The 13,245-nt window shown below is 41.0% G+C and overlaps 2 protein-coding genes across 2 annotated transcripts; both read left to right on the forward strand.

Annotated features, from left to right (window-relative positions):
• The first annotated feature begins 1,554 nt into the window (after window positions 1-1,554).
• prss56 (serine protease 56) lies at window positions 1,555-6,456 on the forward strand. The gene is made up of 14 exons (XM_055151924.1): window positions 1,555-1,657; window positions 2,565-2,720; window positions 2,794-3,048; window positions 3,129-3,321; window positions 3,395-3,503; window positions 3,587-3,743; window positions 3,843-3,985; window positions 4,060-4,219; window positions 4,304-4,492; window positions 4,577-4,762; window positions 4,928-5,097; window positions 5,475-5,934; window positions 6,011-6,117; window positions 6,192-6,456. The coding sequence occupies exons 1-14, from the start codon at window positions 1,555-1,557 to the stop codon at window positions 6,363-6,365; spliced, it is 2,562 nt and encodes an 853-aa protein (XP_055007899.1). The 3' UTR covers window positions 6,366-6,456.
• A 1,309-nt stretch (window positions 6,457-7,765) lies between these two features.
• On the forward strand, window positions 7,766-12,773 carry chrng (cholinergic receptor, nicotinic, gamma). The gene is made up of 12 exons (XM_020923053.2): window positions 7,766-7,964; window positions 8,406-8,542; window positions 8,619-8,663; window positions 8,741-8,865; window positions 9,643-9,798; window positions 9,946-10,043; window positions 10,383-10,583; window positions 10,847-10,961; window positions 11,034-11,148; window positions 11,279-11,537; window positions 11,751-11,884; window positions 12,549-12,773. Exons 1-12 carry the CDS (start codon window positions 7,796-7,798, stop codon window positions 12,744-12,746), a joined length of 1,752 nt encoding a protein of 583 aa, XP_020778712.2. The 5' UTR covers window positions 7,766-7,795; the 3' UTR covers window positions 12,747-12,773.
• The last annotated feature ends 472 nt before the right edge of the window (window positions 12,774-13,245 follow it).

Below are 13,245 nucleotides of genomic sequence, written 5' to 3' on the forward strand. Positions count from 1 at the left end.
CAAATGCTTTTCTTCATGTAGATGTTAGTGCTTTGTCTGGAATGTTTCACAGTGTGGCATTAAACCTTTCTATCTTCATGGAGACCAAACCCCATCAAATTTCTGGTCAGATCTGTGGAGAGGCAACCTCTATTTTTCTAGATATTTTTGAGTTATCAGACCACCTATAACTGAATAAAAGGTATAGCTGTTTAATGTCATACTGTGAACATTCCAGGCAGAGCAATAACATATCCATAATAACAAGCAGGTGTTGGACCCCCAACCAAACACACAGTCTACCATTAAAGATCAGATACTAAATTTTTTTATGCTGTGTCAAAACTTTACAGAAAACATACCAAAAATTTAAGGTAGTGCGCTATATAACTTTTCAGTTATATAATATTTGTTTTATGCAATACTGTGGAACATTCCAGGCAAAAATAAATAAATAAAAAAACAAAGAAAGAAGCAAATTGGGCTCCCTAATAGAAAAGGTATGTAGTGCGCCTTTAATTGTGTCTGTAAGCAGCATAAATGAAATAGATGCCTTGTAAACACTTCCCTGGGAAATTGCTTCAGACACTCCCACTAGCCTGGAGAAATAGTATTCACAGTACAGTACAACACTTTCATTTATTTATCTACTATAGTCTTCAGTAATCTCAGATTTTTTTGTCTTTGTTAGTGCATACAGTGTTATGAAGTTCTCTGTTACTGTATTTTTTTATGTAACAAAAGTAGAGTTCAGCAGAGAAAGACAAAAGTGATCTGAACTGACAATATTTTAATGGGAGGGAGAAAGGACTGTAAGTGATCAATGGAGGCGGCCGCCAACTGATGCCCGGGCACATCTTTGAAGTGGGCAACCTCAGAGGGCTGCCGCGCACAATGGTTCCTTTGATGCCCGGGAACATGCCAGACACTTCTGTACTGCTCTGTACCATCCGAACCACTCCTGCTCTCCCCGTCCTCTCCACAATGACTTTCGGTTTGAACACTTGTTGATGTGTCTCTCCACATTCCTGTGCTCCAGTGTCGTATCAGCACATACTCTTACATGCACAACACTCTGCCCTCCACTCCACATTAATGCATTCAAAAAACTCCTTTACCAAGCCGCTAGCCAATCCCTGCGCCTGATAGTTCCCCCCATTTCAATGGTTGCAGCTCCCTCCCCCGCATCCTCTCGCAGAATCAAACCTCTTTGTAATGTCCAGCCTTGGCAAGTGGTGCCCAACTTGCTGTCATAGCCTTAATGAATTCATCTGTTTGTGTATTGGACATAGCACCATCTATGCCTCCTCCCTTTGCCTAGTTTGTAGTTCTCATCCCCTCCTCCATACTAATCTCTATATATACCAGGGACCACTCCAGAGAGCTATTGTTCCTCTGACTAAACATACAGACAGATGCCCTGCACGGTTGTGGGAGAGAGCCTAGAGATCCAGGAGGGAGTCACCAGCAGCCTCTTCTGCCCCTGTACCTCCTCCTCTCCATCTTCTAAGCTGCTCTGCCTGCTCTTCTGTCTGTCAGCACAGGAGAGGAAGGGCCTCGGATGCTACTGACAACATGCTGCTGCTTCTGCTGTCACTGTTTCTCTTGGACTTGGACCTACTGCTGGCAGCTCCTGCAGGTCGGGAAGTCTACAGGATGCCCCACAGTGCACTCAAAGGTAATACACTGCATTTGTGATATACTGTACTGAATACACAGATAGTGTATTTAAAGGTGCACTATGTAACTTTCCTTCAGGCTCCACCAGCTGCTCTCTCCATATAGATTATTGCTCTGGCAAGAATACTCCACTGTATAGTATAACATCTCTAGCGTCTCTAGCCAGAGAGAGAGAGAGTAAGTAACACCACTAGGCAGGCGGAAAGGTTAGATCTGCGGAGTATGGACCCCACTAACAGTAAAATGCATATTTTACTGTTTAAGTGCAAGTATTGTTGAGCTCTAAACATAACTGTAATAAATAATAAATACAAGTTAAGCTTACTGTCATGTGGAACAGCAAACAGGTGGCGGATCCTCCACCAGAAATGTTACATTTAAAGTGCAAATAACATAACAGAAAAAGGGATTTACAATATCCAAACATATAAAGACACCAATAAGAAATATTCTTTAGTAGCATTATTATTTCAAATATCAAACAACATTGTGGTTCTGTGGTCAAACATCTGCATATCTGCTTGTAACAGATGAAGATTAACTTAGCAATACTTCTGTCATCATCTACTGCTCCAGTCACAAGTTTTGAAGTGTTCAGAACAAGTGCCTCTGTATTCCCTCCACTGTCCGCCTGTATCCCATGGGCCCATCCTGTCCACCAGCCTTTGCCTGCTCAGCTCTGGCCTTCTAATTAAGTCTTCAATCAGCATTGTTGTTGTTACTGTCCCACTCTGTGATGTGGTGCGACACAGAGGGGGGCAGCAGGGTTAGCGGCACTTTTGAAGAATTTCTCTCAAAGTTTCCCTGTCACAAACATGCTGCCTTTGAACACGGAGAGCCGAATGAAATGATACTCTGTGATTATGAATGAGACATTTACTGAGATATTTGACTGTGTCCTACAGCTTTATCAGATCGTGGTACTGTGGTGCTGGAAGCTGCAATGACAAGTGCTTTGTCTGCCCTGGAACGAGCATCTTCTGAGAAGAGTCGAGCTGAAGCTAGCTGCAGGGGCTGTGCTCCCTGTCTGTTTCAGGACTGTGGGCAATCAGCCTCATGTTGTAAGTTCTGAAACAAACAAAACATAAAATAAATGTATTTTTATGACAGCTGAGTGATCAACATTATTAACAGCATCCCCGAGCAATGCCCTGACTGAGCCGAGCTGTGAGGTTATCAGTAAAGCGCAGAAGCTGACCAATGAGGCGGAGCGTAGCTGGGCCCTCAGTCAAGCCTGTGCGTTCTACCAACACCGCTGCCTGCCCCTGGAGTTGGACAAGGAGAGCTGTATCCGCATCATGGGAGAGAGCTGTAGCGCCCGTGTGCTCCAGTGCAGCCTGCTCAGCACCATGCACAACCTGGAGCCCACCACTCAGACACACGCACAGGGTGAGGCCAAGCATCTACTGTCCTATCATTAAACAGTTGATATAAAGTAGGTGTCGTGTTGTGACCCGTGTGTGTCCTAGCAGCAGTCTGTGGGCAGAGGTCCTCTGCAGTGTCAAACATCACACAGCCACGCTCTAGGATTGTGGGAGGCTCTCCTGCACCCCCTGGCAGCTGGCCATGGCTGGTCAATCTGCAGCTGGACGGCGGCCTTATGTGTGGAGGAGTATTAGTGGACAGCTCCTGGGTTGTAACTGCTGCTCACTGTTTTGCTGGGTTAGTTTCAATTTCCTTAACCCCACAGGAATAACCATTGGTCAGGCACTGTATAATTAGCTACATTTCACAGGAGCCGCAGTGAGAGCTATTGGACTGCTGTAGTGGGAGAATTTGACATCACCAAAACTGATCCTGATGAACAGGTCCTCAAGGTCAACCGAATAATTCCACATCCTAAGGTATTCACTCTCTCAAACAAGCATCCACAATACATCTATAGGCTCTGTTAAGATGCAGGGTAACAGTGTCATTTTTCTTGCAGTTTAATCCAAAAACCTTTAACAATGACATTGCCCTAGTGGAGCTCACAACTCCAGTAGTCTTGTCTGATCATGTGACACCTGTGTGCCTTCCTGGAGGCACTGAGCCTCCTACTGGCAGCCCCTGTTTAGTGGCAGGCTGGGGGTCTCTCTATGAAGGTAACACATATGCTGAAAATGTTTTCTCTGTTGAAATATGATTTCCAAGTTAAATGCCACTGTATTTGACTTTCTGATCTTACTTTGCTTTCTGATCAGATGGTCCAGCTGCTGATGTGGTGATGGAGGCAAAAGTACCACTACTGCCTCAGAGCACATGTAAGAGCACCCTGGGCAAAGACCTGGTCACCAACACTATGCTCTGTGCTGGCTATCTCTCTGGAGGCATTGACTCCTGTCAGGTGGGCTGTAGTCCAGTGTTAACCAAAACTTCAGCAAGAGTTTGAAAATAAAATGGTGGTAATGTTTTGTGCAGGGGGACTCTGGGGGGCCACTGATCTACCAGGACAGAATGTCTGGCCGGTTTCAGCTCTATGGCATCACCTCCTGGGGAGATGGCTGTGGAGAAAAGGGGAAGCCTGGTGTCTATACACGAGTATCTGCTTTCTCTGATTGGATTCAGTCTGAGATACAAAGTAAGTTTCAAACAATAGAACATATACTGTGAGTCTAGCTCTTCTTAAAACTACAATAGTAACTGTATGATTTAAACTCTGAAGAGTCTTTAGGAAGTCGTGAGGCCACATGTCCAGAGCTTCTTAAGACCACAGAGATGACAGAGGAGGAGCAGAGGGTAGAGTTCAACTCACTGTGTCGTTTCTACACTTTATCATGTCCTTCTGGACTGTCAGCCGCTGCCTGTAGCCAGTCAGCTCAGGACAAGTGCCTTACACGCTTTAAAAAATGTCGTAAGTAGACTGCTCCTTTTTAGACACAGACTTTTTTATAAATATTAATCGTGAATCATCTGGTTGGTATCTGATTGTGTGCAGAGTTGCGTTCTTTTCTTCAGACTTTGTTGGATTTACTTCAGAGAGCTGAAGACTACATCAGGGACAAAGTGGACTTAACTTTTTTTACTCAGACTCTGCCTCAGCTTGTGGAACACATCTACAACACAGCCTTCGCTCACACCCGAGAGAGGAGGGATCTGAGCCAGGGACTTGGTTTGATTGCAGGTAGCTTTCACTTTTTCTACAATGCATTGTAGCAGCTTTATTTATTTTATTATGATATTATTTTTTACCTTTATTTAACTAGGAGAACCTCATTGAGATAAAAATCAGTTTTAAGAGTTTTCTGGCCATTTACTGATATTTACTGATGTCTGAAAATGTTTTCAGAGCTGCTGGGTAATGTTGTGGAATCAGAAGACCCGGAAATGCCATCTTTTTTCAGGCAGTTGGGCCCATCAGTGGATGACTGGCAGAATTTTCTGCAAAGCTTGGCTAATGGTCAACAGAATGGTACAACATCTGCAATGCAGAATCAGGAAGAACGCCTTTTTCTAAAAGTAAGTTCCATTTAATCCTTATTTTTCATACATACAGGGGCGGCAGTAGCTCAGTTGTTAGAGCATTCACCCCCTGATCTGAAGGTTGGCGGTTCGATTCCAGCTCTTGACAAAAGCATCACAGGTTGAGCGGTCAGATCCACTGACCGCTGGTGTGATTCCAGCTCCCACAGATGAATGCTGTCGTTGTGTCCTTGGGCAAGACACTGTCTGTGTACACTGGTGTGTGAATGTGTGTGTGTGTGTGAATGGGTGAGTGGTTCCTTGTTGTAAAGCGCTTTGAGTGCCTTGAAGGTGGAAAAGTGCTATAGAAAAATGTGACCATTTACATGAAACCTATGAAAAATGCTAATTTAACACATCATATGTATCCACAGAAAGAAAGCTTCTTGGTACACCGGCTTGTAAGAGAGTATGAGTCAGTTATACAGTCCTTGAGGTCCAAGTTGGATGCTAGAGCTCTGCCCTCAGTCTTAAACCTGGATCCAACTCTCTTAAAAGAAGAATCCAGTGAGTCTCCCACCTCCTTCAGTGGCACTCAGGAGAGCCCCTCTGTGCACAAGCAGGAGCCCTGGGCAATTGTCACAGCCTTGATCAGGGAAATTCAAAAGGTGCAGAATTTCAGTCAAACACCTGCTACAAAAGACAATCCTCCTGACCTCTCAAGGGCCATATCCAAGAAGTCATTACAACCATCTCCAAGACCTGGAGTTCACACAGTTACTATGGTGGAGACTGAACATAATAAAGATCATCAAAATGTCAAAACTACAGGACTACAGAGAAAATACAGGAGTCTACTTCGTAAGAGACAGACACTGACATCCAGTGGCAAAGGTATGTTGTGCACCCTCTCATTGAATATTTAATTTCTATGTTTATCTGTTAATTAAAGCTAATTATTTGTTTTTAGTCTGTCCTGCAGTCAGAGAGTCCTCACAGAAAGTGAGCCAAGTCAGGGACTTGTACCAATGGGTCCTAAACATCCCTAACAGGAACCTACAAATGTCTTTCCACGAGGTAAACTAAACTTTTACAAGAGAATAAAGGCATCTGTGCTTTAGTACAAACTATAAAGAAATTGTACATTTTAGGTGCTGGTTGATTTGAATTCAAAGAATGAGCGTGGTCTGTATGAAGCTCGGGTGAAGGCCGTAGTGGGGGGACGCTCTTTGACCTTCTACAGTCTGGTTGGGCTGGAGAACGAGTCCTTCTACCGCAGTGTGCCCAGAATCATCTCTGTGGCACTTGAAGGCCTCAAAACTTAGATGTTTTTTTCTTACAAAGGAATGAAGATTAATCTGGCACTGGACACAGGGCTGGATGCGCAGACGTGCCACTGTAATGAGGATAAAATATGAATGTATCTGTTGAGCATCTGGCCAATTTTCATACAACTTTTTTAACTACTGTTTGAAGCAGTCTTTTCTAACTTATAAAGTTGTAAATATATAAATTATTAAAATATGAAAGGCTGAGCCTAATTAAATATGCAGTTTGTATATGTTACTTCTTCTTTATATATGATATTTATTTGTAATGAGAGGGCATTTGTATTTTTGTAATAAACAATATATGACAACTTGGGAGCCTGACGTGGTAATTTCTTATCCCGCCTTACTGTGGTATTACTATGGCACCATGCTTCAGACATTTCAAATGTCAGAAGTCAAGCTGTTAATGCTGCAGTATGTCTCAGCTGATGCAAGAGCAGAGGAGGGAGCAGCTCCTCAGAGGTGCAGCTTTACTCCGTGGATCAGAGCTGATTGGACCTAAAGTGGCCCCCGGCTGACCTCTGTCCCCTGACCCTTCCTGGGGAAGTGTTCCCGTCAACACTGCAGCTGCGCCACTGCCCAAACCCACATGTCCCATCTTCTGCCTTCCAGGAGGACAATGCGTAACAAGACCCCAAGTCACTGACTCTATGACATCGAGTAAATTTTGTAGTATTTGTCTGAAAATATTATGCATTTTCATTTACTGGGAATATATGAAATCTGACTTTAGGTGATTCATGTAGGGTCAAAAATTTAAATCAGGTCCTAATGATGTAAAACCTTTATTATTAGAGTTTAAATATTAATTTAGGTTAATCAAGTAGTAACTGGATTTGAACTGAATTTAAGTCAGTGTCAAGTCCCCAAAAAGGACAGAAACCCAAATTGTTTGGGTGTGTGTGGTGTGTGCCTGTGTGTCACTTACCCTCTTTAAAAACTGAGCTCTCATCTTGTTGTTTCCCCTCTAATGACTCACAGTGTTGCACTATCCCAAGGGCTTGATCTGTCATCACCAAAGGACTGTCGCAAATAAACAAGTCTTACCATCTGTCTTCCTGCACATCATTCCTACTCTTACCTATCAACACAGCCTACTCTACGCACAATGACAAGAACATTTTTAGCCCCACATCACATTCTGATGGAAAATGCTGTCTTTATATAGCCTTGGGCGATGCTAAATGTGCAGACAAAGCAGCCATGAGCCTTGTCCCCTTCTCCTGAGTGGCAGCGACAGGTGTTGCGACCAGGACCACAGAGCGCCCTGTGTTGGCTGATGTATTGTCACATAGCAGGGGAAGTGATGTAGAATGTATGTGCCTGTGTGTTGTTGTGACAGCTGACAATGTTGTGCTGTAAATACACACTTGTATTTTAGCAGAACAATTATCTGGCCCCTCCCTCCAAAAACCCATGGCTCAATGAATCCCGGCAGCTCTAGCCCACTTCTACTAGGAAACAAACTTGCACAAATAGTGACACACACATGCACCACTCTGCTCCAGCATAACTCTGTATCTGTAGCTGTGATTATACAAATGGACTCTGGACTTCCTGTCTTCATCAGGATAATACTAATCACCACAACAGGTAAGACAACTGCAACTCATAGTTTTGATAATGTCAGGATTTTTTATTTTATTTAAATCTAAATGAAATCTATGCAGCAAAAATAATCAAACAGTATTTTTATTTGTTTATTGAAGCATATTTAATTACTATTTTCTTAAAAAAAAAAAAAAAAAGTTAAACAACATAATCGTTTGAATTCTAAAATGTGACTTTGTGAACTATTAAAAAAAATATGTTACTGATATTATATGAAATTATATATTAATATATAAGTGCACTTCAAATTACAGTAGTCTATGAACTGGCTACTGGTAATGAATGTATCTTTTCTTCAATTGTAAATATTTTTTTAGAATAATTTACTAGAATGTATAACAAAATGCATATCTTTATCTTTATATTATATGAATATTATTTTAGCCCTTTGACAGATATATTATAACAAATGTCCTTTTGTAGTTTCATCACTTAACCTTGAAGCAGAGCTTTTTCAAGATTTGATGAAAGACTATAACAAAAATGTCCGCCCCATGGAGAATAGTGGAGATGTTACCAAAGTGCACATCAAGATGACCCTGACAAACCTAATTTCTCTGGTCTGTATGTGCCTGTCTAATCTATTTTGTATGTGATATCTCTCTGAGCTCTAACAAATTAAAAATATCCCCACAGAATGAAAAAGAGGAGGCCTTGACGACAAGTGTGTGGATAGAAATGGTAATCTATTTGTTTATCATTTCCTACATTCAGGAAAGTCAGTAAAGTTTTTAACGGCCCAGTTGTGGCATTTGCAGCAATGGTGTGACTATCGGCTGAGGTGGGACCAGAGGCCCAGGTCAGATCTGTATGGAAATATAACATCTCCCTTAAGAGTGCCATCTCAAAGCATATGGCTGCCAGACATCATCCTAGAAAACAAGTGAGTCTGCAAACACCATCATAACATTACCCAAGTCATATTGATGCATTGATCATCATCTGTAGAAGATTGGTAGAAACATGATTCCAAATCATCAACTATGTCACCTCTGACCACTACCATCGCTCACACACAATATTTACTCATGGACGAGGTAGGTGAGTAAAGTGTCTTGCCCAGGTATACAACAACACTGTGCACTGGTTGGAAATGGGACAGAACTAAGAATTTAGAACTGAGCCTCAATTTTTTTGGTTTTGTAGGTAATTCCTGATAGTATATGCATACTACAGTATTGCCAAAGCAAAAACAATTACTCTCTGATTCAATTTAAGAATTATTTGATCAAAATTGTATGTAATTTAAAGGTGCATTGTGTAACTTTCCAGGAGGTGGGTCCACCACCATGGAGAGTTGTTGCTTTGCCTGGATTTTTTCACAGTATAATATTAAACACATATTATATTCAAACTTTTCCCATCGAGACAAACACCATGTTAAGTTACAAGTCCGATTTGTGGAAAGGTGGGTCCACTTACATTAGAATGTCTGTTTTTTAAGGTATTGTTTTACTGAGAAAAAAACACCTAGAAATAAATAATAAGCAAGTTTTATACCATACTATGCGGTACATTCCAGGAAACGCAATCTCCCTAGAATAAATCCATGGACACAATCAGGTGCTGGACTGGTACAAGAAAAGTTACATAATGCATCTTTAATGAAAGTGCTACCATGAAATACTGAGTTCTTCTCATTGCCATTGTCTGACTGCAGTGTGGACGGACAGTTTGAAGTGGCACTATACTGCAATGCCCTTGTCTCTCCTGATGGCTGTGTCTACTGGCTGCCTCCTGCTATTTACCGCAGCGCATGCACCATCACTGTCAACTACTTCCCCTTTGACTGGCAGAACTGCACTATGGTGTTTCGGTAAGTGGACCTCATCAAAACCACAAAAGACATGCAGATTACAGTAAACAAAAGTATCTAGGCTGTCTCTTGTAGCCATGGGGCTGTTTATGACCTGCCTTGTATATACAAATGAATGACACCATTAGTCTTGTCTTGTTTTCTCAGTTCCCAGACGTACAGTGCAAACGAGATAGAGATTGTCCTGAAAGAAGAGGACAACTACACTTTAGAGTGGGTGGACATAGACCCAGAGGCTTTTACAGGTAGATACATAATGGAATACACATGGTACTCAAAGAATACTTTAGTAAAACTGGGGTAAAAGTATTGTTACTACATAGTAATGCTGCTTAAATAAAAGTATAAAAAGACTACAACTTTAAAGAGTACTGGTTGTTTTAACTGCACTACTATTATGGTGCATATTCCTGTACAGTATAGTTTAATGGATAACTACTGGATTGTTACTATTAAGTTGATAACTACGCTACTACCTCTGAGATTGTTATGAATTAAAGAAAATTCTTAAAACTCTAAAACATGCTGAAGCTGTTAAGTAAAATTGTCTAGAATAGTTTGGTTTTCATTTTTGTTGGCTTTAGAAAATGGCGAGTGGGTGATTAAACACAGGCCTGCAAAGAAGTTGATAAACCCACAGTACACTAAAGATGACCTGGAGTACCAGGAGGTGGTATTCTTCCTCATTATTCAGAGAAAACCACTTTTCTACATCATCAACATCATCGCTCCCTGTGTCCTCTTCTCCTCTCTCGGGCTGCTGGTTTACTATTTACCAGCAAAAGGTACTTGCTATTCATCATCTGTCCATGAGTTCCCTACAAAGTCCTACAAATGGTGTCCGATACAGAAAAAAATAACTGTTATTGATCTCACCTACAGCAGAGTGTGTTTGGTACTTGGACAGGGCTGTTTTCATTTGGCATTTTGGCCTCCTCCCACTGTTCAAAAACATGCATGTGTTAGGCCAATATGTCCATATTAAATCAATACATAATAGAGAGAAATAGAGAGACAATGAATTGTTAAAATATGCATATGACTGCAGCTGGGGGTCAGAAGTGCTTTATGTCCATTGCCACTCTCCTGGGCCAAACTGTTTTTGTGTGCCTGATTGCTAAAAAGGTTCCAGAGACATCACAAGCGGTCCCTCTTATTGGAAAGTAAGTTTTATAACAATATCTTTTGTAGTTGTTTTTAAAGTGTTGCATAAGTTGCATATCCTTGTATTTCAGATATTTGATGTTTGCGATGTCAGTGACAACTACAGTAGTGATGAACTGTGTGATAGTTCTAAATGTCTCCCAAAGAACCCCAAACACTCACAAAATGACAGACAGCGTGCGAAAGGTGAGACTGTGGCCAAAGCGAGCCATTTTGTAAGTGACATTTTCCTCTAAGCAACCTTTGTATATTCTCATTTATATGAGTTATATGATGAATCTGAATGCATTCCTAATTACTCATTTATAATTTACAGATCCTCCTCAACACTTTGCCTCGTTTACTAAGGATGCAGATGCAGCCTTGGATGCCGGAACAGGACATGATTGCCAAAATAGGGAATGGTCACGCAGCAGACAACAACAGTGCATACATACCTCACTGCAGACGCCGCAGCTCAATGGCCCTCATCACTAAAGCAGAGGAATACATGCTTAGAACCTCACGCTCCGAACTCATGTTTAAAAGACTGAAAGAGAGAAATGGGCTCATGAAGGCAGTGCTGGACAAACTGCGTGAGTATTTGATTCAATTTCATTTAAAGGTGCACTGTTTAACTTTTCTGTTGGAGGCCCCTTAAATGCTTATTTCCAAGGAAATGTTATTGCTTTGTCTGGTGGACTGGTCTGGTGATGGACTCCCAACCAAAAAGATATATCGTGCACCTTTAAGAAACAAGGACTAAGTCTTTTTAGATTAACATGTGGCTCTCCTGTTATTTTGCTTAGATAATGGTCTGCAAGGGGGAACAGCTGAGCATCTCTGTGCCAGCTTGGCAAATGCTTCAGTGGAGCTGAGGCAGTGCGTAGCTTCCTGTAAGCACATAGCAGCGACCACAAAACAAAAGAATGTTTTTCAGAATGTAAGTTCAAAAGGAAAATATTTCTTTATCTTTATTTTATTCTGTATATTTATTAATTTATTGACATAATTTTACCACAGTGAAATTGCTCAAAAATAAATAAATCTAGTATGTACACAGCCAGACAAAACATGTGATACACTTTCTTCTCCATTGTCTTTTGTTTTCATTATTTTTTACTACTTTCTATTTTACTTACTGAAGACATCAAATATATAAAGCCAAGAAAAGGTTAAATAACTCTAAATATGGTTAATATTTTAGTTTCAGATCTCAAACTTGCCACCCATTACTTTGTTGGCAGCACTGCACACCCACGACCTTCTCTCAGTTAGTTTCATGGTGAAGTCACCTGAAATGTTTTTTCACGTCACAGGCGTGCCTTCATTGCCTATAGCGTGTAAAGCAGTGACTAAAGCATAGGGTGGCTATTCTGAAGAATTTAAAACATAGAATAGTTGGTTATTTCACTCGTTCTTGTTTACAACATACCCTGTATGTTTATGTGCAATTTTGATGCCTTCAATGAAAATCTACAATGTAAATAGTCATGAAATGGTCATTAAAGGACTATTTCTAAACTTTGACTGGCAGTATCTTTACAGTATCTTTACAGATCTTTGTACAGAAGACTTGATATTTGACTTAACTTTTGTAACTGCAGGAAAATGAAGAATGGTTCCTTGTGGCACGAGTGATTGACAGGGCCTGTTTCATTGTGATGGCCCTGGTGTTTTGGATTGGTACAGTGGCCATATTTCTCATGGGACATTTCAATAAAGCACCCTCTTCACCTTTTCCTGGGGACCCAAAGACCTACCTCCCCCCAACAAACTTAACGGAGAGTGACTTTTTGGCCTGAAAACTGTTAACTCCAAAAACAACTGATGCACAGGAGGAACAATCAATCGATCAGAACATCTCAACCACTTGAGTATTATTATTAGGAACATGTGCTTTGCTTAGTAAGCCAGGCTTTTTCTTTTCATGTGTCACTGTTCTCCTTGTTACAGTTTACTCTTGTTTTAATGGAAAGGTGCAAATAAGCACAATATACTATTTCAACTTCTACTTAAACATCATCAAATTTTATGAACATTTTTAGTTTACCACCTAATTTCTTGGTGAAATCTATATTCACTAATGTCTTTGATACTTTTTATTGATAGGTATTGTACCCAATTATTTAATAAAGTCAATATGTTTATGTAAATTACCTAAAATTGCATCTTTCTTTCCAAAATACATTCTACACCTCTTGTGAAAAGCCAGTGCACTATTGCCCCCACCTCTGGAGCAGGATTACAATTACATGGCTGAATGGTGCCTTTCTATAGAGCCACAAAAGGCAGATCCGGCTG

Source organism: Boleophthalmus pectinirostris, unplaced genomic scaffold, assembly GCF_026225935.1.
Source record: "Boleophthalmus pectinirostris isolate CB_2022bp ecotype Guang Dong unplaced genomic scaffold, ASM2622593v1 HiC_scaffold_16, whole genome shotgun sequence".
Taxonomy (NCBI): Eukaryota; Metazoa; Chordata; class Actinopteri; order Gobiiformes; family Gobiidae; genus Boleophthalmus; species Boleophthalmus pectinirostris.

Bases quoted from the DNA above. Each gene is read 5' to 3' on its own strand.
- prss56 (XM_055151924.1), top strand. From the start codon at position 1,555: ATGCTGCTGCTTCTGCTGTCACTGTTTCTCTTGGACTTGGACCTACTG. The intron at 3,504-3,586 runs GTATTCACTCTC...TTTTTCTTGCAG, and splicing joins GAATAATTCCACATCCTAAG to TTTAATCCAAAAACCTTTAA. The intron at 3,986-4,059 runs GTGGGCTGTAGT...TGTTTTGTGCAG, and splicing joins GAGGCATTGACTCCTGTCAG to GGGGACTCTGGGGGGCCACT.
- chrng (XM_020923053.2), top strand. From the start codon at position 7,796: ATGAATCCCGGCAGCTCTAGCCCACTTCTACTAGGAAACAAACTTGCA. The intron at 8,664-8,740 runs GTAATCTATTTG...TGGCATTTGCAG, and splicing joins CAAGTGTGTGGATAGAAATG to CAATGGTGTGACTATCGGCT. The intron at 11,149-11,278 runs GTGAGACTGTGG...TATAATTTACAG, and splicing joins TGACAGACAGCGTGCGAAAG to ATCCTCCTCAACACTTTGCC.